At 30.9% G+C, this 22,073-nt stretch overlaps 3 protein-coding genes across 12 annotated transcripts; 1 reads left to right on the top strand and 2 right to left on the bottom strand.

Annotated features, from left to right (window-relative positions):
- Positions 1-770: 770 nt before the first annotated feature.
- LOC138182404 (myb-like protein I) lies at positions 771-12,006 on the bottom strand. 6 transcript variants are annotated; one of them, XM_069118211.1, is made up of 11 exons: positions 9,073-12,003; positions 8,858-8,961; positions 7,091-7,536; positions 6,741-7,024; positions 5,516-6,667; positions 5,054-5,343; positions 4,705-4,794; positions 4,386-4,590; positions 4,219-4,320; positions 3,793-4,128; positions 771-945 (listed from the first exon to the last, which is right to left on the bottom strand). In XM_069118211.1, exons 2-11 carry the CDS (start codon positions 8,952-8,954, stop codon positions 909-911), a joined length of 3,039 nt encoding a protein of 1,012 aa, XP_068974312.1. In that variant the 5' UTR covers positions 8,955-8,961; positions 9,073-12,003; the 3' UTR covers positions 771-908. The 6 variants fall into 6 exon arrangements, with proteins under 6 accessions (XP_068974312.1, XP_068974313.1, XP_068974309.1 ...); XM_069118212.1 differs by having other exon boundaries at positions 4,705-4,782; XM_069118208.1 differs by having other exon boundaries at positions 4,386-4,794.
- Positions 12,007-13,469: 1,463 nt separating this feature from the next.
- On the top strand, positions 13,470-16,128 carry Dysb (dystrobrevin binding protein dysbindin). Of its 4 annotated transcripts, none has more exons than XM_069118232.1 (6): positions 13,471-14,208; positions 14,308-14,597; positions 14,679-14,834; positions 14,899-15,039; positions 15,118-15,704; positions 15,804-16,128. In XM_069118232.1, the coding sequence occupies exons 1-5, from the start codon at positions 14,153-14,155 to the stop codon at positions 15,204-15,206; spliced, it is 732 nt and encodes a 243-aa protein (XP_068974333.1). In that variant the 5' UTR covers positions 13,471-14,152; the 3' UTR covers positions 15,207-15,704; positions 15,804-16,128. The 4 variants fall into 4 exon arrangements, with proteins under 4 accessions (XP_068974336.1, XP_068974333.1, XP_068974335.1 ...); XM_069118234.1 differs by having other exon boundaries at positions 15,786-16,128; XM_069118233.1 differs by having other exon boundaries at positions 15,118-15,722.
- Positions 16,129-16,289: 161 nt separating this feature from the next.
- On the bottom strand, positions 16,290-21,801 carry LOC138182406 (polyhomeotic-like protein 2). Of its 2 annotated transcripts, none has more exons than XM_069118214.1 (13): positions 21,321-21,801; positions 20,983-21,234; positions 20,625-20,909; positions 20,350-20,542; positions 20,040-20,278; positions 19,682-19,901; positions 19,440-19,600; positions 19,073-19,355; positions 18,726-18,980; positions 18,504-18,626; positions 18,263-18,410; positions 18,010-18,187; positions 16,290-17,933 (listed from the first exon to the last, which is right to left on the bottom strand). In XM_069118214.1, the coding sequence occupies exons 1-13, from the start codon at positions 21,795-21,797 to the stop codon at positions 17,709-17,711; spliced, it is 3,039 nt and encodes a 1,012-aa protein (XP_068974315.1). In that variant the 5' UTR covers positions 21,798-21,801; the 3' UTR covers positions 16,290-17,708. The 2 variants fall into 2 exon arrangements, with proteins under 2 accessions (XP_068974315.1, XP_068974316.1); XM_069118215.1 differs by having other exon boundaries at positions 20,052-20,278.
- Between the last annotated feature and the right edge of the window lie 272 nt (positions 21,802-22,073).

Here is a 22,073-nt window from a genome sequence, read left to right as displayed (position 1 = left end):
CTGAGTCCCTTTCCCTAACTAAACTTTCCATATCATCTGCCAAATTATTTTGTAATTTTAATAAAGACGTTTTGTTCATCAGTTTAGCAAATATACTTTCAGAATGATCGTTATCAACATTGCCTTTCAACAAACTGCTACACTGCTCATTCTCAAAGATATTACTTGAAAAACAATCAGATTGGAAGCGGTTAACCGTATGAGATGAAGTATAAGCATCGTTAAGAGAGTTTGAATTGTTTCTATGTGATTTCGCTGGGCTTGAGAAATGTGGTAACTCTCCAAATTGAGTTCTTATTAATTTTGATTTTGCATCCTCTGTTGAATCTATTATACTAAGATTCATCTGTGACTGAGTCATGAATGAAAATGGAGCTGAATGCTCATCACGCCATCGCAATGTCTATAATATCATAGTAAAGAAAATTTGCTTTAACTAAGGAGTCTTAACTTAATATTTTGAACTTGATCGCATATGTATATTAAGTCATAAATAGTAAAATATTTTACACTCAAAGTATTATATATTTATGATAGTCCGATATTAATCGATATTTGTATATTAAAGCAAAAAATATATAGTTTATGACATAATATTACTATAAACTTATAAATAGTACTTACAGAACCAGTTTCATCGATAACATATTTCATTCCTGTCTGTATGCGTAGTTTCGGATACCATTCAGGTAATTCTCTAGTGACCTCATGCTTTTTCAAAGTATATTTTAATGCAACCTCTGGTTGAATGATAGTTTCATTAATTGCTTGATTCCGTTCTGCTATGCTTAATGTGTTCCATAGGCCTTCGTAAGCTTCCTTAGTTGCAGTTATATCTTCTCCTATCCTTTGTGCCAAGGGATTTATACTGTAGAAATATTGTTCAGCTCTTGAGCTTAATGTAGCACTCATAACGAAATTTTCAAACTAACGCGAAGAAAATATCTGCAATAAGAAGGAATAAGCTTCTGTCAAATACAAAATTAGATGATGGTAATATTATGTGATAAAAGAGTGAATCCAAACATTGGCGATAGAGAAACCAGAATACAGGTTACGATACCATTCGAAAATTATTAATTACTGATAAATAGAAGATGACAAGGCATTCGAAACACAAAAAATTCAATTACAATGAGCATAAACTTTGTGAAATGAAACTATTAAATTATCTATAAACAGAACTATGTTTCATGCGCAGCTTAGACATTGAATGACAGAACGTCACAATTATGCAGCGCATATGTGAATCCACACTAACACATGTTTTTACATTAAAATCTCTAAACTTCCCTCTTTTTTAAGATACATATCACTGATTATAAATTATTTGAGACATTGAGGACAAAAATATGTTAAAAATATGTTAAGATAAACATTTAAATTATTGATACATGAAATTATGATTTGAAAATATAATTCACATACGCGATTATTCGTAATTATATTAAACGTTACAACATAACATTAAAATAGATAAAATTAAAAAAGTAAATAATTTATACAAATTATAACGCATATCATAAAAAACAATAAGTACTAATAGATAGATAAAATATGAAATTATCGATTGCAAAGTAAAGAAAAATATAATTACAATTTGAGACAACAATCAAGACACTCCTTGGCGACGTTTCTTAAAACTGCGGTAAAAAATTTCAACCGGAAATAAAATCAAATCATAGTTTTATGATACAAATTATATTTACTTCCTCACTCTTTTTAATATATCTCCGTATTAATTCATATAACAATATAATTACTATTTATTGTATTCGGATGTGTAATAATATAATTAAAAGGTTTTTACAGTAATTGTTTTTAAATAATATTAATTAAGTGGAAACATGATATTTGATTAATAACAATAAATCTATATTAATTAAATATATGGTTTAGATAAATCTTGTAATATTTAAACTTGTCAACAATAAAAATTTCAACAAATATAGTAGTACATTTAGTAATAAAGTTAGTAATACATTCAGTATATTCGAATTTCTTTATTTTATATAAAACGTGAATAAATATTTATAAATATGTATTAACTGGAAATAAAATGGGAAGGAATGTATATTAAATCATTCGTATATACTAGCATGTCTCCTAAAAGATTTATTTTGTTCTGTTTATTTAAAATTATAATAGGACAGTCCCATATCCTCCGTTAGTTCTAGAATACTATTTTTCAAAGCAGTTAATAATGAAAATGAATTTTGAAGTTTCATGAATCATTTAAGAATAAAATTTGTTTAAACTTATATTCTTTATTGTAAACTTAGAACAATATAATGCCCCATTATTAGCTATATAACTAATTAGATTTCATTAAAATTATCATATATGTGTATATATATATATATATATATATGCTTTACTTTTTTATTATCATACAAATATATACAATATTATTATTTTAAATCAGTTCTTGCGCGTTTTAGTAATCGTTTTCGTTTTTTATAATTTAAACGGAACGGGTCACTTATTTAAAAATATACACAGTACACAAAAAATGATAATTATTTACATACAATAATGTTTGAATAGGAATGACAATAAATAAAGATCGCTCATGATTTCATAAGAATAAATGTTCGCTGTTTAAGTATCACTTACGCAACTACTATATGGTATTTTTATAGAGCTTCAAGTTTCAAGTACAAACAAGCGTATGCTTTAACTGTAATCCTTTTTAAAAAATATATTTACAATCGGTAGTACGTTTCAATAGTGTGTACGAATATCGTTTGAACGAAATCGTTTGACAAAAAAATAATTAACTCTTATAGTTTCATTGTATTAACTCTGTAGGTTTTATAATTTATAACTCTCTCATTCAAAACACGGACGTGATTTAACAACACTGTATAATACAACTACATACTGCCTGAAAAATCGGTTAAAATATCCAGGATAATTCCTTAGATGAACGAATCTCGTAATTAGGTACCTTCGTAATTTTCATAATGTATATGTTAATGTTCCCAATATCAGATTCAAAATAGTGTATCACATATCGCAAGTGATACAAGATCACACAACGATAGTTTCTAGTATTCATTCAAATGAATGATATTTTTGTCGAGTAAAACCAATGTGATTTTTCATTAATCTTAACGAGTTGCTTTTTTCTAATTTCAAGCAGCAGGATTCTAATAATTTAATATGTTTGTATAACTTTATCAATGACTTCTGATACATTAATGAGTGGCACTACATTTGGAACTATTGTTTATCCATGTAGACTGTATCTTCGAAAAATTACTTCTGAAGAATACATTTGATGAGTTTCCAATCATTTAAAAAAAAATATACTAATAATGGCGATGATTTACGCGCAACTTGAATCTCGCAACTTTCTCATAATACACTATATGATGTACATATACACTATCTTGTCATAATGATTGTGTATTTCAAATCTTCTTTTACATTACTCTAAATTAACACAAACACCTCTTCAGCTTTCGTTATAAATACTGTATTGCTTTAGAATTACATGAACTAAAATTAGTAATATAAACAAAATAAAAAATGTAAAACTGCCCGAAATAACGAAGAACACAGATAAACTAAAAAGTGTCGAATTCATTATTAATAAAATTCTTAAATAAATCGAATTTGTGCCATCTAATTTATCTAGAAAATGGAAAGAATAAAAGCAAGTCTTTTGCAGTAAATAAGCAATGCAGTAATATTCATAATAAGCAACTCTTATTGTTGAAAATTATAGAAAGGCAAAAAAACATTGCACAAAAAACATAGATCAAATGTAAAATTGTCCACAGTTACCTGTTTGACAAATGTTTAAGGGGACCCAGACTTAGAATAGATGTAGCACCAAGCGCACCTAAATTACAAGTATTAGGATTTCGTGCACCGTCTATTGTAATTATAGGTAATCCAAAATACCCGCCCGTTTGAACACTTAGTTGTGACAACGGGATGTAGCTCTGTATACCAAGATTTGATAAACGATTCAACACATGGGGAGATTTCAAATCTACTACCGGTAATGCTAATTCTGCACCACCATTTTGTGCTACTGTGTCTACTTCTTTATGATACGCCTGTTTGTGCGTTGTTAGCGCTTGAGCTGTTGGATATTGGGCAGGACAAAGATTACACCTAGTACCAAACATTATCATTACATATATAATAGTATTATAATTATTATCTAAGAAATCTACCCTACATTATTGTTGAAAGTATACTTACTTGTGAAGTAATTTACTTGGTGCACGATGGGTAGCCATGTGTTGAGTTAGCATTTCCTGATTCTGGAAATTTTTATCACACACTTGACAAGTTAATAATGCTCTGTAACAATGAAGAATATTATATTATCAATAAATGTGGAAGAATCTTCCTTTAATTTATCTTACCGTGGAGGTCTTCCACGTCTAACTACTGGCATTTGTGGTGGGGTATCTTGCGTTAAATCTACGGTGGGAGGTCTCGGAGGTCTTTCCACTTCGTTCACAGCTGGTTTGTTTTGTTTATTGTGGGGAACAGCAAACTGACCCTGATCTTGCTGTTTTTTTTGTGAACTAGCTGGTATGATAGAAATAGCAGAATTCAGAGTGAGCGCTGTAACATTTAAAGGCTGCTGTGAAGATGTAGTCCTCTGTTGCTGGGGAAGTATCTGCTGTTTGTTTTGTTCACTTGATTTATTTTTATTTGCTGCTGGAGTAACAGTAATACCTCTGGCTGCCAGAACATTAGCCACAGCCTTTGCATCAGACTTCTTGCCCCCAGCACCTGATGTGTTCTGCACTTGAGCTGGAGCGGAACCTTTAGATTAGTAAAATATGTTTTTTTTATTCTTGTAATGCACCTCTTCCATGAATAGTTAAGTTTTCTTTCAGAACATATAATCAAACAAACATAAAAGTAAATTCAGAAAAACAAACATAGAAAAATGATAAAAATATAAAATCTTATTTCTAATATCGAAACTAATCTTAGAAGAGGTATTTAGAATTAAATACATAAATTACATACAGTAAAATATACATTAAGGAAGAAATATATAATCAAGTGTTAAAAGTACCTGGTTGTCTAACACTAAGAGTTATGGAATCCGTAAGATGTATAGTAGAATCATTTCTATTTGTTTGTTGAGTCGTAGCACCTTGAACATTTTGTATAACAGGCAGACCGTCATTTCTTTTTTGCTGTGCAATAACATGACAATCTGCATCTTCATTTCTATCTGGTAATAAAACATCCATCCGTCGTTGTTTCATTGCAGAGTTATTCTGCTGCACTTGCATTGATTGTTGCATAGGACGTTTCATACGTTGCCGCGGTGTTGATCCCGTTTGTGGAATCCTCGGTGCCCTGCAATACATACAATGCAAATTAAACTGCTTAATAGTTTATTTGAAAGAGAATTCATCATGTTTCGTATCTTGTTTCATATTTTGTTAACTTTGATTAGAAACATATTACATGCTTTAACGATTATTTCATCAACAGTACTTGCCGACTATTTTGTGCAAGAGTAGGATACCTTCCACGTGAAATTTGCTGAGGCAATTGTGGATGCATTTGTGGCGGTGCAGTCATTTGCGGATATGGACCTGGCCCATACTGCGGATATAGGTGTGTTATATGAGGAGGATAATGCATGCCCTGTGGACCAGGAACTCTATACAACGGTGGTCTTCCTGATGGTTGTACAAAGTAATTTGGGCCAGGGATCATTGTATTAGCACCAGGTGGAAGACTTGGAGGCATTTGCGTTTGCGGAAGTGGCATACGTTGTACTTGTTGAGCTAGTTGTTGAACAGGTGCGGGTAATTGTTCAAAATTCACAGGTGATATTATTTGCTGCCCAGCACTAGCTACTGCGTTATATGTAGGTGAATTTGTTTGATGAGGTGAAGTTAAAGGAGAATTCCTATTTATTTGTTGCGAGTTTGTTGTATTTGCAGATTCCATTGATACTGCATGAGGTGAATGTGTATTTAATTGTGGAGATGCTTGGCTCAAATGGGGTGAATTTTGATTCAAATGAGGTGAACTCGTATTTAGATGAGGAGACAATTGGCTCACGCTCGGAGAAAGGGGCGTTCCATGCATTTGAGCTTTATGCATGGAGACTTCCAATAGTGAATGAAAAATAAGATTTATACATTCCGGAATATTGCATTGATAATGTCCAGCTTTGCTCCGATGCTCATCTAAATGAGCAATATCTTTAAACTTTTCGTTGCAAACGCGACAAGTACTAACGGTCTCAGCTAACTTTTCAAGCGAAACGTATTCGGTTTCCGAAGGTAAATTATTCGATAAGGTTTCATTTTGATTATGTCTTTGGTGCTCAATCAAATTTTGTAAAAGGGACCCAGCATTCTCAATATTATTATCACCCGCATTTTCTTCATTTTCTTTAGAATTCTCATTATTCTTATTCGATAAATTAGTTGACAGTTGATTCCAATTAAAACCAGTTGTGCTTTCTGTTGATTCATCAGGTTTATCTTCATCTTCAGAACACACTGTTGTACAATCTGCTGTATGGTTTGAAAATGTAGAAGACTTTGAAATAATATTAATGGTTGGATTCTCTGCTAAATCATGTATCATGTTTGATTCATGACCTCTATCATCATCCTCTTCAATGCCTGCATTATCAATTAATCGACTCATAGATCTACATCTAAAATGTTAAATAATGAGTTATAGTAAGGATATTTCTCATTCAAGGATTATTTTTAAATACACAATATTACCCGGATTGTTCACCAAGTTTCTTGAGGTTTTCAATTGTTTCTCTACATGTTGCTTCCAATGCATCTGATTCTTCATGATCTTCTGTTTCGGAGAGTCTTTTATCCGAATTATCATATTGATCTGTATTTTGTAGGTCATCAACATTTTGATCTTCCTTTTCAGATGGATTTGCCATATCACTTCCTACACCTGAGTCACTTTCATTGACATCTATGGATGGTCTATCATTTTCCTCCAATGGATTATGTTCGTCAGCATTGAACTTAATGCTTCCATATTCATCCTAATAATAATATTTTCCATAGAATTACATCAATTAACATTTCTCATATTTATAAGTATAATGTACCTGTTGTTCTACCATCACGTTTTCAAACGGCTGATTAATCGAACTTTCTGTATCTTTTTCATGTCTTTGATCATTCTCTGTTGCGCCAGCCACGTCTCTGTGATTGTGATTTTCAGTTCCCAGATTAATGTTGCTTTTCACAACAGTAAAATCTTCCGATTTTGATGACTTTTTGAGTTTAAGTTTCAGAGGATCGTTGAAATTCTGTTTTTTTAACGTTAATTTCAAAGAACCCTTTTTTTCTGGGTCTAGCCAATATGTATTGCTATTCTTTTTCTTGACACTTTTCAAAGTAACCCTTCTTAAAACTATACGTGGTCTTCCTAAATGTGTATGAATGTGAGTACGTAATTGTTTTTTTGTTACAAATTGTTTTTTACAGATTTCACAGTTAAATAATGGGAATCGTAAGGAAAATATCGTACTTTGATTGTCTATGTGTTTATCTGAAAAAAGAAAACCCCAATAATTACAATACACTCATATAATAATTTTCCAATTACATCTGTCAATCGCATTACTTTACGAAAAAAGTTGTACTTGAAGACGAATATCTAAAAAAAAAAAAACTGGATGTGTCCAATCACCTTTTTAATTAAAAGACTGAGAAAAGTAAGGATTAAATAATTTGCCGCGCTTTCATAGCTACTATCAAATCCGCTAAATTGATATAATTTTCCCTTGGATATGTCTGAGAACTATACGTCGATTATATTCAAACATGTTTATTTCAAAGGTTCACTCACTATCATCAACGCGCATTCCCCGTGTTACAACGGATGTAAACAATCGATGCCGATGTATATGCAGCAACAGCAAGTGTTCACGCAAAATGGTTGCAGCAGCAGACCACCTAACGCAAGCGAGATAATTGCCTCAGCTTTTGCCGAGAATTGAAAACGGGATTCTCCAATCGATAGTAGCTAAAGAACGAACACCATTGGTTCACTTCATATTAGCGCAACGTTCCCGCCGCGATATACATCGTATCAAAACGCATTTCATCTGATACCATTGCGGACATACATAAATTGCTTTTTACCGGTCTTAAATAGTTATAGCAATTTATGATAATGTTACTTATTAAAGTACATATATAATCAATGGGATATTTTCAATTATACAAATGGGCTAAAAAGGTAATAAAATTACGTTTTACAAATTTTATCATCATAACTCTAGTTAAGGAAAGGATATCAGTTTGTGATTTATTGCAATTAAATAAAAAAATGTAAATTATACCAAATAATTTTGTTAACGGAACATCAATAACAAATAACAAAAACCTCCAAATTTATCCGATTATTATGCAGCACTAACAGAATCCTAACCTCTCCTCAAGAGTTTAGAATACAAATTTTCAATAATACCATTTGCTTATAAAGTATAAATCCATAAAATTTGCTCAAAGTACACTTTAAAGTAAAAAAAGTTTTATTAAATAAAAAACATAGTATTTTTATCCACATTTTTATAACAATGTTAAGATTTGGCTAGAGAAATTTTGCAAAATAGGTTTGCAAAGACAACCATAAATTAGTAAAACAGTATTAGAAACATTAATCTTTTATAGCAATATCTTAAGTGAAATATATTGCTTTCTGCAAAAAAAGTGCATCTAATAGAATGAGGATATTCCACTAAAATGTTAATTTTCAAGAAAGTAATCTATAGAAACTAACCTACGTTTAATACTATTTCTTGTGTATATTACATTTATGTATATCATTTGTTTCATTTTCATTCAATATTTTAGAAAAAACATACCAAATTTTTGCAAATCATCCACTGCATCATCTTTACAAATTTTGCTTTGGTCTGAAAATCTAAATTCCTCAAAGTCTTGATCCAATGAATTGCTCATTTCCACTCTGTAAATTAATCATTTATTTTCTCTATTATTGTATAGTATAATCGTTATTAAAGTTTTTTTAATAACAACATTACAATTATGGTTGATTATTATTGTATATCATACTTACAGGCATTGTTGTTAACAACACAAATTGTCATGAAGTCATTAACAATGATCAATCTTGATTTAGATAATTATTTACTGGCAACTAAATACGTCGATAATATTTATAAATCAACAAAATCCACATATTCTAATTTGCAGTAATAAACAGTTCACAGAATTCTTAATCACTGAGAAAATTAATCAGATTGTCGTAAAAATGATTCCTACCAAAATTTATTTTTATTTAAACTTATTGAGAGATGTTCGTTAATGTTTATGATTATGTTTGAAGATATAAATGGTAGTAAAGTCAATTCAACACGAGATAAACTTTCAACGTGTGTCAAATAAGTATTTTGTTAACTAAATATATATGTATACATATATAAGTAAAAAGTATTATATTTGCTTTTAATTAATGACAACCGACCCGGCGTCGATATTACATGTATCGTTTCAAAAGAAAAAATGAAATCACGATTTATTCAATGTATATAATTAAGTGGAGAAAAAACACGTAGTTCCATTTATGTTTAGTCGAGAAGTTTTTATCCGATTTGTTACATATAGTTAAATATGACGGCCAATATTATGACTATGACATGATCACTGCGCTGTTTATGGCACATTTGTAGTAGCGACATTCAACGACGATAAAATCGGCGCGTCAACTACGATGCCTACCGTAACCAATCTGAACTTATTATTAGTACGTGTTATATCGAGCCGCCAATATGGCGGCGACGCGATGAAATCCGCGCGTCCGTCAGAATAATCAACTCAATGTGAATTCGTGCCGAACTGTTGAAGCGCGTTCAGCGACGGGTTCAGAGTGTTCAGATGCGTTGTTTTGTAAGAACACGCGCGCGCGCGCGCGCGGGGTAGCGTGCGCCGATCGCTGCAAACGCTGAGCGCTTCCCTCTCCTCTCTTCTCCTCTCCTTTCCTCTCTTCTCCTCTTGACGTTTCGTATCTTTGTGTATCTAACTTCTCCTCCACTGCACACTAACCACCACCTTTATCCACTTCCTCTCCTCTCTCCCTATGCCTTTCCCCTTTTCTCTTCTCTTCTCTTTCTTGATTTTTTTACCTCCACACTGTCATATCTTCCTTATCAAAGATAAAAAAGACTCATTCCCTTTCATGTTTCTACTTATTCAAGATATATAAAGTAAGCGTGTATTGCAACATCTTGTACGCCCTTTGTGTAAAACCCAATAAAACAAAAGAAACCAACCGAAATATATGGTGGAACTGAAAATGGTAGGGAGAAGCAGAGGAGCCCGAATTGAAATTAAGTCAACCTAACATGCACTCAAGTATGAGTAGGGAGCCAATCCGTTCATAGCAAGTATTGTCGACGCAAGCGCAACTCGAACATCACTGTGAAACTCTTTTCTTCTCTCCCATTTTCTACCCCTCCCTACTTTTCCTCTCAATTCCTACTAACAGGCCATCTCTTTCCCTTCCTTTTTCATTAACTGATTCTCTTATTTTCTCTTTTTTGTTATTTCTCTCTTTCTAACTTCTACTGTCTCCGTCTGTTATCCTTTCAATGTTCCACGCTGTCCCTTCTTAATCCATACCATTCTCCAGCAAATTCTCGTCAACGTTAACTTCCAATTACTATCCATCAACCATTGTGCCTAAATTCTGTAGTGTAGCGATGACAGTTTTCATCCACAATTTCTGGTGATTATTGATTTTTGTTGGTTTCAGGAAAATCATATCAATGTTATTACTACGACTTTTTATATTAAAATTATACAATTTAAACATATATTACGTAAGAATATGTGTACTTAAATCTATTCGTACACATTTTACTACTTTAAAATATGGATGTAATTTACTACAGATATACACAGTATATAAAAACAATTTAATGTTTTTAAACATACTTTATGTATCTATACATTTTGTATATGTCGTACACTACCATCTGATATTATATATGCATATCGTATGTTTCAAATTTTAAATTTGTCTTCTTCGATCAAATGGAAAGTCAAGGTTTAATATTGATGTGATGGTAGGGAAACGTTTTTACGTGTAGTTTTTCTATGGAAAAGCGTGAACCAAGAAGAATGCCTGAAATAACCGGTTTTGCCGGGAAAATACATGTGAACAAGGCGTGGCAGAAATGGTTGGAGGCCAACAGGAATGAATATAGTAGGGGAACTTAACGGAACATGTCGAAAACGACCGAATCTGGCATCTATTGATCGTAGTAGGTTCTGTACAGTTTTCTACAGATACTCAAACAACTCGAGCTTAAAATTCTATATTTAATTCGAATAGAATTCCATATTATTCTATTATGGGCATTAAATGATTGCGACTTTATAGATCTTTATATCTACTTAATAGTCTTTGGCATTAATTTTTTGTAATACGTTCGTATCTATGTTGAGTAATGTGACCTCGAAATAGTCAGGAATTACATTCGTGAATCGTTGTTTACACAGTTGTACACTATCTTTAATGTGTATTTTATCTCAAAAAATAAGAATAGTTGCTGTTACATTAGCGGTTCACTCTCAACTATTTTTGTTGCTTTGTTTACGATGAATAAAACTCAAGCAAGCAGTTGAATGGTTAAATATAAGTTGACATTCTCATTCCGCGGAATACTTGACTATTGATTTCATCCCTACCACGAACTTCTCGTCCTTTAGTTGGTAACTCCTAGTACATAGTATGCGCCGTAGTCATGATAGTATGCGCAGAAAGGTAATCGTCTTTATGGAGAAGACGAGTTCACCACGATATAGTAGTGGTCTAACTTGATGCAAGGAGAAAGGGGATACTTGGATACGTACGTTGACCCAACATCCCTGACTACTCCTTCCTCTCCAGCATCTCCTCCCACAAATCTGGTTTCACTGCGAGTTGCGCACAACTTTCTAAGCTCGAACCTTCTCTGGTAAGGTTTGTTCAAGTTATGCTCATTGCGTGCGTAGCAGGGATAGAAAAAGATAAAGATTTCAATGAAGGCTCTGCTTAACAGGACTGCACCAACTTGTTCAAGGTTATTAATGGAAAAACCTCTAACTTTAAAATAATAAAGTTTTTCTTCTACATTACTTATCAATCATTTAAATAGTTTAAAGCATATTATATTTTTTTCATCTTATTATGACACATTTTTATAAATAAACAAAAGATATAAGCAGAAAAATAATTAATTCAATGTAAGTAAAATGTTCATATTAAAATTTGAAATAGCATTTATAAAGTTTGAAATAGCACTTATAAAGTTTGAAATAGAATAAAGTTTACAAAAATACAATTTTTTGTTTTAGAAATTCATCACTATTGATTTTGTTATTGTGTATATACATCACCATACAAAACATTTCAGAATTGAACACGCAGGTAGAGGAAAACTTGGCAACACAGGGAATACTAACATATACATACATACATAGTTCTACGGTTCCGCCATGTATCTTCACAAGAATTATTTTACTTGTAGACTCCACTAACACATAACTTTCTTTTTTCTTATTTTCAACCATCCGAATTTATATTGCATGACAATTAGTTATTAATTATTTTAAATGAAACTAGAAAAATAAGATATTTGTAAGTACTATGTACGTACATACATAAATACCACCCTTTTAAAATTGTATTTTGATACGATTTATAACTGTAGGTAAAGTAATATAATATATTGTATATAAAAAAGAACATAATAATAATATTTCTTAATAAGGAGATTTTTTTTGAACTGAAATATTTGTCATAAATTTAGGTTAATATATTAACTATCTATAATTTCATCTTAATGTTAGCAGTAATGAATTGTATCGTCTTTACTTTCTGTTCAATTAATACCCATTAAAATTACCTAAAAGTAATTTAATGTATTATTTCATTAGATTTATATACTGATTTTTCTTACACAGGTAATTTGCAATTTGACCTCGTTTGTTGACCTCACTGGTTGCTAGGCACCAGTCATATTGTCAAAGGGAAGGAGTTAAGCTTTAACGATGTTGCCAAATTGTTTCATGTTGAAAATGTATAGTCAAAATCTAATGCATTAAATTGTTTATGCAGTCAAAATCACGAATTCGTAATAAACGTAACAAAAATTATTCATTCGTGCTTAGTATACAATTATCCTTATAGTGCAGCATAGTATAATATTGAATCCATATGAATATAAATAGTTAACATTTTTATTACTTAACATGTAAACCAAAATTTGTAAATGTAAAATTATATCTTTTATAAATCGAACACATATAATTTACATTAATAGAATATTATGTAATAACATTCAATATATAAAAAATTATTATTTTATGTATTTTAGAAATTTACAATACTATTATTTGTAGTTTAAAACATTTTAACAATTACAACACAAAAAGTAATTATTTTTTATGAAATGTACATATGTATGTGTGCATGGACTGTCGTTATCAGTGTTGCCAACTAACAGAAAGGTTGCGCAGTGTCATATCTTTCACAAAATATGAAAAAATGTATTGAAATTAAAACATATGTACATAAGCTAATTATATGTTTGGATTAAGTAAAAATCATAAATGATATTTTGAATAATGAATTTTTTATTAAATTATGTGTAATTTAACTAATTTTATATTTATTATGTTTAAAATTAATATTCGAATTATAATTTCAAATGTTTTAAGTTGTCATTAACAATTGATTTGGAGGTTTCTACATGCAATACTACATGAATGAAAATAAATAAGCTACTGTTAGTGTCTTCAAAATAGAGGTTATATTGACGCTGCTAATATTTACAATAACTTTTTATTATAAATATTGTGAACTAATATATGTTATCTTATATCAGTATTTCAATGCAAACAAGTGATCAATTTTATATAAACTATGAAAATCAGCTCGGTATGAACAATTTTCATCATTAATAATACATGTGTCAACAAAAAAATTATTTCATATGATAATGATACATTTAATAATACACTTTACATATAGAAAATATAATATAATAAATTAAATCTTATTAGTAATTTGTGCAATAGTATTAACTAATTTAAAAGGCTTGAATTATATATACCATTATAATCATAAATATAAAATAAAATAATTTATAAACATGTTTAGCACTTTGCGTAACAAGTTTCAAACAGTTCAAGAGGGTATATCTGCTAGGTAAAAGATTTAATTTTAACCTTATAGAAATAAAAACTAAAGTTAAAGATAATTTACTATGTATTTTATATAAGTCTAGGACTAACTTTGTTGTTTTAGTATTAGAGGATTAACTGTTGTTGAAAATCCAAAACAAAAAAAGACTGGCAACATCAGAAATGTTAATTACAATGCAGGAGCTGATATCTTACATAGATTTCAATTGCAATGGAATGAACTACATGAGCTAGCGGAAGAAAATGCGGGTAAAGCTCAAGAAGCTGATAAACTCATTGGAACTATTTATGAAAAACTTGAACAAGAATGGAAAAACATTACGTGTCTAAATAGTACTTTAGCTTACATTCCAAAAATCAACAATGCAATACAGGATCTTATGGATCAAATAGGTACTCCTATCTTAAATGCATTTTTAATTCAAGAATATTATGAGTATAAAAATTAATCATAAATACTTCATGTTATTAAAGGAACATTACAAGAAATGTTTGAGGAGGTAGAAGGTGCTATATATCAATTAGAAAATTTAAATGAAATGTTAGATTTGCAAAGTAGACAATTGGATCATAGATTTCAATTAGCCTTATATAAGGAGAAAAAACTTGCAGAACTAAATGTTATTAAAGGTAGTTTGTATAATATTTAAAATGTGCTAATTATAAAAATGCTGAAACTAAATGTAAATTTTAGCAAAATTGGCTGATGAACATATTGAGAGAGTATCAAAATATGAACTTAAACAGCAGAAAATGATGAAAGAAAGACGAGAAACATTTGATGAGGCTTTTAAAGAAGAGCTTAGGGAATACAAAGCAACAGGATCCATATCAAGTGCGTTTTAATATATTTTAAGGATGCAAATTTAACTTAATTTTAAAGTCAGTTTTGTGAAGTTTATTTTTATTTTAGAATTGCCAGTGACACAACAAGGGCCTTCATTGGATGAGATAGTTTTGGATGTAGATTCAACAATATTTAATGAATTTTTAAAAAACTAACCCTTTTACTTTATTAAGAAAATAATTCTATTAAAATCTATTTAAGTGTCTTAAAATATAAAAATACAATAAACAATTATAAAATATATTATAAATTAATTATTAAATATATTATAAAAATGTAATACACAATTATGTAAAAATCTATATAAATTGTACAAGAATTAAATAGTAACTTTTAGAAATGATTTTTATATTCTTTATTTAAATATTATGAAATACGAAGTATAGAAATATATCAAATTCATCAATATTCAAGTTGTTACCTCATTTGATTGACAAAAAGATTGCATAATTATAGGTTCGTTTATTTTTCAACGCGTTAGACTCACGTCTCACATCGAATGTGTATTAACCTTAGTATTTATTTGAGCAGAGAGCACCAAACGTGTTCCTAACCTCATATATAAAAGGCTTAATCTTTAGGAGAAAGATAGAAGTCAAAACCTTTTTAACTCTATAATACACTGTTATCTTATTTACTTTCGTATAGAGTAGGTGCTTGTAACAAATTACGTAATTAATAATATAAATTGAAATACATTTTATTACGTTTCTCAGTTACACGATTTGTAATAGTAATTATATATTTTCCAGGTTTATATATTTTAAAAACTGTTGATACAGACAAAGATATTAGTAGAAAATGTTGCCAAAATATGCGAAAAGGAGTTATATCTTAGATAAACTTCACAGAGGAACTGTAACGGTATTAATGGGTTTAACAGTAGTTTCTGGAATAGCTTTAGCGTATAAAGGGTTTTGTTATTATCGATATATTCGACCAGCGCTACAAGAAATGCAAATGAAGAAAGATGAAGAATTATTAGAAGAAGGAAAATATATAGCAGCTGTTAATTAAAGTAAGAAATTAAATTAAAATATGTATGCAGATCGTAATAAAATATTAATTTAAGTAAAATGTTTAGAATTATTTTCATTCACTAATATTGAATTTATTTTATATATTTTAGAGGACATTGTCATATTTAGAAAATTTAAAATATGCATAGGTGGTGCATGAAATATTTGTTAAAATATAGGGGAAAAAGTACACTTGTGCATAGACTTTAATTCATAATATTTTTAGAGCTTTAATTTATTTAAATGTCATCACAATTGTGCACGTCTGTTACTCAGGTGCCATTCAAATCAATATAAAAAGATATATAATAAGACTATACCCTGAGAAATCTTGAAATAACAAATGCGTTTTGTATTTTATTTTTTCATATACTATATCTTTGTCTAATTACTTGTTACGGATAAAATTTGTAATGCTTGATTTTTATCACTATTAATAAGGTATTATTAAAAATTAAATATAGATTGTAATATGAAAATACTGTGCATTTCGTAAATGCAAATATTTTCCTTGTTAAAATATTAATTTTGAAATACATTCTTTTATAATTATATACTGATCTCTGTGTTACTAAATACAAAATTAATAAATCTACTTAATAAACATTTAGAAAATTACTATTATATTCACATTGTTGGCAATTGCAAATGTTGAATAATGATATAATACATTTATACTCATTTCATTTTGTTGAGTATGCTTCACATTTATAGGATATTATACAATGTGCCTTATTTCTTGATCAACATCACATATTTTATAAATTAAAATATATTTTTCTTGCATTTAGAGTGTGTTGTATCTAACTTAATATCTAGTTCTAAATGGAAGGACAACTAGTGTTAACAACTATAAAATATTTTTATGTTATAAAATTTGTATATTAAATAAACATTTTATGTTTAATATTTACACGTATGTAAGTCGAGTGCACATGAGACATTTACAAAGTAAAACATAGTCAAAGGTGTTATCGCATTATTTCAAATACTTTGTACGTCAATTTAAAATTGTTATGTATGGAAATTGCTATTCATCACAAAGCTTAACCGTTTTAAAAGTGCCAGATATTTTTCGAGATTATTGTAAGTCTTACAGAAGGCAATAGTTTTTATACAGCTTCCAAAAGGAATTTTCGAGTACAAAATACATCGCACATACGCCGGATTCTTTATATACAACGTTTTATCTTTTTTTGTGTAATAGACATAATTTGTACTCAGTTTCTTGATCATGCTAGTTAAACAGCAATATTTTAGAAAAATTTTCCAAAGCAGATATACATACATTTCAATTTCAAAGAAAAGTTACAATAACTGAATGCTATTTACATTTATAAAAATCAATCAGTGTAAGACTTACCCTTTAAAGTGGATTTGTATATATATGTATATGTCGACAATATAGTACACCAAATTTAAAATATTAATATTGTTATTTTGTATACAGCAACAAAATAATACGGAACTTAGTCTTACATAGATCGATCTTTAAATCATAAGTGTAGGATTGAAAGTACTGAACCTTAATAATCTTAAGATCTTAATTCTATGATTCGATCAAATACTTGCACAAACCCTGTAGCCCATAGGCTGCAATTTGAAATTCTGCGAGTAAAAATCTTAAACAATAAACATTTACGAACTATTAGTTGTAGGATTAGAATTTGACGACTCCACGCGCATTGAATCAATTCTGGCTACGATTTTCAATGCAGGACCCAATTTTATACTCATGGCCGACATAAGGTGATCTTCTTTGAGTAACATTAGTGCTTGACCATCTATTTCTTGAATAGCAAAATCTTCCGCGTAATCAGCACACCCTGGTAATCCGCGTATAAAATCGCATACTTCACCAACCTATAAAAAAAAGCAGGCGTTTTCAATTATATCAGTTTTCTTCATTTTTAATAAATTTATGTATATATATCTATACCGTCCACTTCACAGGATTAACTTTCGGCAGTGTTTCATCAACGGAAGAACTAGTAGTTGTACTAGATAACGACTTTTCTTCTCCGTTCTTTTTTATATCTCCATCGGTTTTTGATTCAGTCTCTATCTCAGTCCATTGTTTTTCAGTACCGTCACGATCTCTTGCTTCCCGCTTTTTGCTATTTGATTCAAAATTTATATTACATTTTTCTGCAAGTCCAATAACTAACTTACGAAATAATTTATTTACTAACCTCTTTGCACAACTAGAGGAACAGAACCGTTTCTCTTTTTTAAATTTAGTATTTTGTTCATCTACCAAATTACCACAAGCTTCGCATTTTCCCATTTGAACATTATTTACATCTTCGTCATTCGGATAATTGGGTGCATGTTTTTTCCCTGCCATACACAATAAACACATATGATTCATTTTATATCTTACAGCAAAAAGATATACACATATTAAAAAAATACTGAATTTCTAAGTCTTACTTGGAGGTTCTTCATGATTATCTTTTTCAGATGATGAATTAGTACTGCGGTTTAAAATATTACCTGCTTCTTGATTAACTGTATTATTCAATGACGTTCGGTTAACAGCGAATGGTTCAGACGCTGAAATATTCATATACATATCAATAATATAAATATAAAGTAATATAACGATATCTATTAATAATACAATAACATCTATATAAAATATTAAGCTTGTACCTTCTTGAATAACAAAGCCTTCAATTACATGTGTAAGAACTTGTGGTTTGACCATTGCCTTTGGTGGTACATGTTTACTATTTGCGCTAACTGATACAGAAGCAGGAATTGCCGCTGAGTCTTCATTGTTGATACCATTCGTAATAGAATTAATTGTATTTGCTAATCCTGCTAAAGGATTACTACATGACTTTTCTTCTAACTTTACCGACAAATTTTCTTCATCTTTTAAAGTTATCTTAGATTGGTCCCCATCTATGACAGTAATGAGATGCAAATGCTTATACAAAATATATACATACATACATATTTATTGAATGTCAAAGTAGTATATATTATCAGCAAACCTGTCGTTTCTGGCTGAGATACGGTTACTTTTTCTATTGGAATTGGATCGTCCTTTTTCAATATTGATTTAGAATTCTCTTCATTTGCTGTAGGAGTATTTGCAGCAGATGGTAATGCTAAAGAACATTCAGCTTGGTGATTACGATCGGGTGATGCAATCATTATTGCGGAATTATTATTATCATGTGTTTGTTGATCCGCCGACTGATTTATCATAGACATCGTTTGAACCTGTGTTGTTCCACTAACTATTTGACTACCAATTATTGTCGAATTGATTGCCTAGAAAAATTACATTACATATAATGAAAATATTTTTTAATTAATTTAAGGAAATTTTATTGCAGGAAATAAAACATTTAATACTTGTAATGGTAATTGTTGTACAGCAGACATGGGAGATTGTTGTACTTGACTCATTTGAGATGTAGCAACGCCAACTCCGCTCACCGAAACTACAGGCATAATCGGACGTTCCCCACTAAGGACTACACCTGGTTGTTGTTGTTGTTGCAGAGCCATGTTTGCTGTAAAAAAGGTAACAATTAGATATGCAAAAACCTATATCATTTTTCTATAAATAGTATGTATATGAAACGTCATCTCACTCATTATTGGTTTTGGTTGTATTTGCTGTTGTGATGGCTGCACTTGCGGCTGTTGATACTGTTGCTGCATCTGTTGTTGCTGCTGCGTATGCTGTTTCTGTTGAATAAAAACCTGTTGATGTTGTTGTTGCATCGTTTGCTGTGACTGTTGTTGCGGTTGTTGCGGCGATTGCAATGGCTTACCACGGCCTTTACCGCTACTACCGCTTCCTTTGCCACTCTAAGTTATAAAACATAAAAAAAAACTTCTTCTTCATTATACGAAAACAGAAAAAAAAACTTCTATATGTTTGCACGTGATTCGAAAATTGCAGCAGTCAAAATCATTTTTCTAACTGTTGCTGTTAATTATAGTAACCTGTACATGTACCGTAGTTTGTACTCCATGAACAGTTTGCGTTGAAACAGAACTGGCAGCTCGTATGTTAGCAGCTTGTACTGCTTGTAAAGAGGACGGCAAAATACTCAAAGGTCGTTGTCCACCTGAACTTTGCTTACTTTGTTGCTGTTGTTGTTGTTGTATATCCATTACCTTTGGTTTTCCACTAGCTGCAGCAATTTGTTGTACTCCCTGAATTTGTTGCTGCGTAGCTAGTGCTGATCAAATATGATGATGATAAATTAGTTCAGTTGACAATACAAAATTTATTTAATCATTCACAACTAACCATTATGAGCTTGGATTGGTTGTGGACTTTGTATAAACATATCAGGTTGAGTAGGACCTCTAATGAATATTTGATTAGTTAGAAGCGCTGGTGGTTGTATTCCAGTCCAAGCAACTTGTGGTGTAAATTGCCAAGGAGCAAATTGCATACCACCTCGTCCGCCGGACGGAGTAGCCGCTGTACATGTAGTATACTACACATTTTGAAAACAATATATATAAAATATGAACTAAATATAGAATATTTGTTACAAAATAAAATTAACATAATAATACCTTTTGTACTTGATCTTGTTTGTTTGCAGACTGCTGCTGCTGTTGTTGTTGTATAGATGGAGGTGGTTGTGGAGAACCCAGTACACCAAGTTGACCAAATACCAGAGTTTGTCCTGCACCAGGTGTAGCTGAAGTAGGTACTGGTAAGTAACCTGTAGGGAACCCTTGAACTTTAGTTCCTCCAGCTGCAGGGTGACCACCTCCTTGACCTGGTGTCGATGCTGTTGTTAGCATATGAGGTGTCAATTGAGCAGCAGATTGAAATGGCTTTCCAGCTGTTATGACCTGTAAAGTATCCTACTTAGAAAGGAACTTATATGTCTCAATAATAGTGAACATCAGGATTATATTTAAGTACCTGTATGGACGAAGGGTTGATGCCTGCAGGATGGAGAGCTAAATTTCCTGGCATCAATAGTGGAGTTCCTTGGGTGTTGTAAAGTTGTTGCAAATGATATGCTTGGTTCTGCATAGGTTGTTGAATAACTTGTACTGCTTGTGGATGCGCAGCCATAGTAGTTATAGTTGTTCCTCCTTGTTGACCAGATAAAGTCATAGATACACCTCCAACACCCTGTTGCTGATGTTGCATCGACACTGCAACAGCACCCTGAAATATTTTATTTTCAAAGGTGAAAAATTTTAAATCTACTGTTTAAAGCTGTCTCAATAATATGCCTTTGTGCAAATTTTTACCTGTTGCTGGGGCATAATTGCTGCTACCTGTGGCTGTACCTGCACTTGAGTAGGAACAACGTTATGTGGTCCACTATTAGATTGTTGTTGCTGAGGTTGCTGTTGCTGTTGCTGTTGTTGTACTTGCTGTTGCACTTGTTGCTGTACCTGCTGCTGCACTTGCATTTGCTGCTGTGATTGCACTTGCTGTTGAATTTGTTGTTGTGGTTGAACTTGTTGAGATTGTACTTGTTGTTGCGCTTGCTGCTGTACTTGTTGTGGCTGAGATTGTTGTTGCTGAACATGCTGCTGTTGCTGCTGTACATTTTGCTGTTGTTGAATATCATGGGTTGCAATCATCATTTGCTGTGGTTGAGATTGTTGTTGTTGTGGTTGCTGCTGTTGCTGTTGTTGCTGTGTTTGTTGCTGCTGCTGTGACTGTTGTTGTGTTTGTTGTGGCTGATTTTGAGAAATTCCAATTGGTTTAACATCTGTCATGTTTCCTTATACCTTTTTAAATAAACTTCCTTCAAGAAGTACTCTTCCTGCTCTTATATTCTTAACAATTCAATGTTTTTTTTCCTTGCCATTTTATATAGATTTCTTATTAAAATGTCACTTTTAATCTTTTTAATTTGCCGCACCTAAAAGAAAAATTGTTTTAGATTAATATTTTTCACATAGATAGGTTTATAAGTATAAAGTAGATTAATACTATATATTGAAAATAACGATTATTTACATTTTATATAATTTATTTACAGTTCTACTTAA

Source organism: Bombus flavifrons, chromosome 8 (genome assembly GCF_040668555.2).
Source record: "Bombus flavifrons isolate JBK064 chromosome 8, iyBomFlav1_principal, whole genome shotgun sequence".
NCBI lineage: Eukaryota > Metazoa > Arthropoda > Insecta > Hymenoptera > Apidae > Bombus > Bombus flavifrons.
This window is presented reverse-complemented; position numbering and strand designations above follow the sequence as displayed.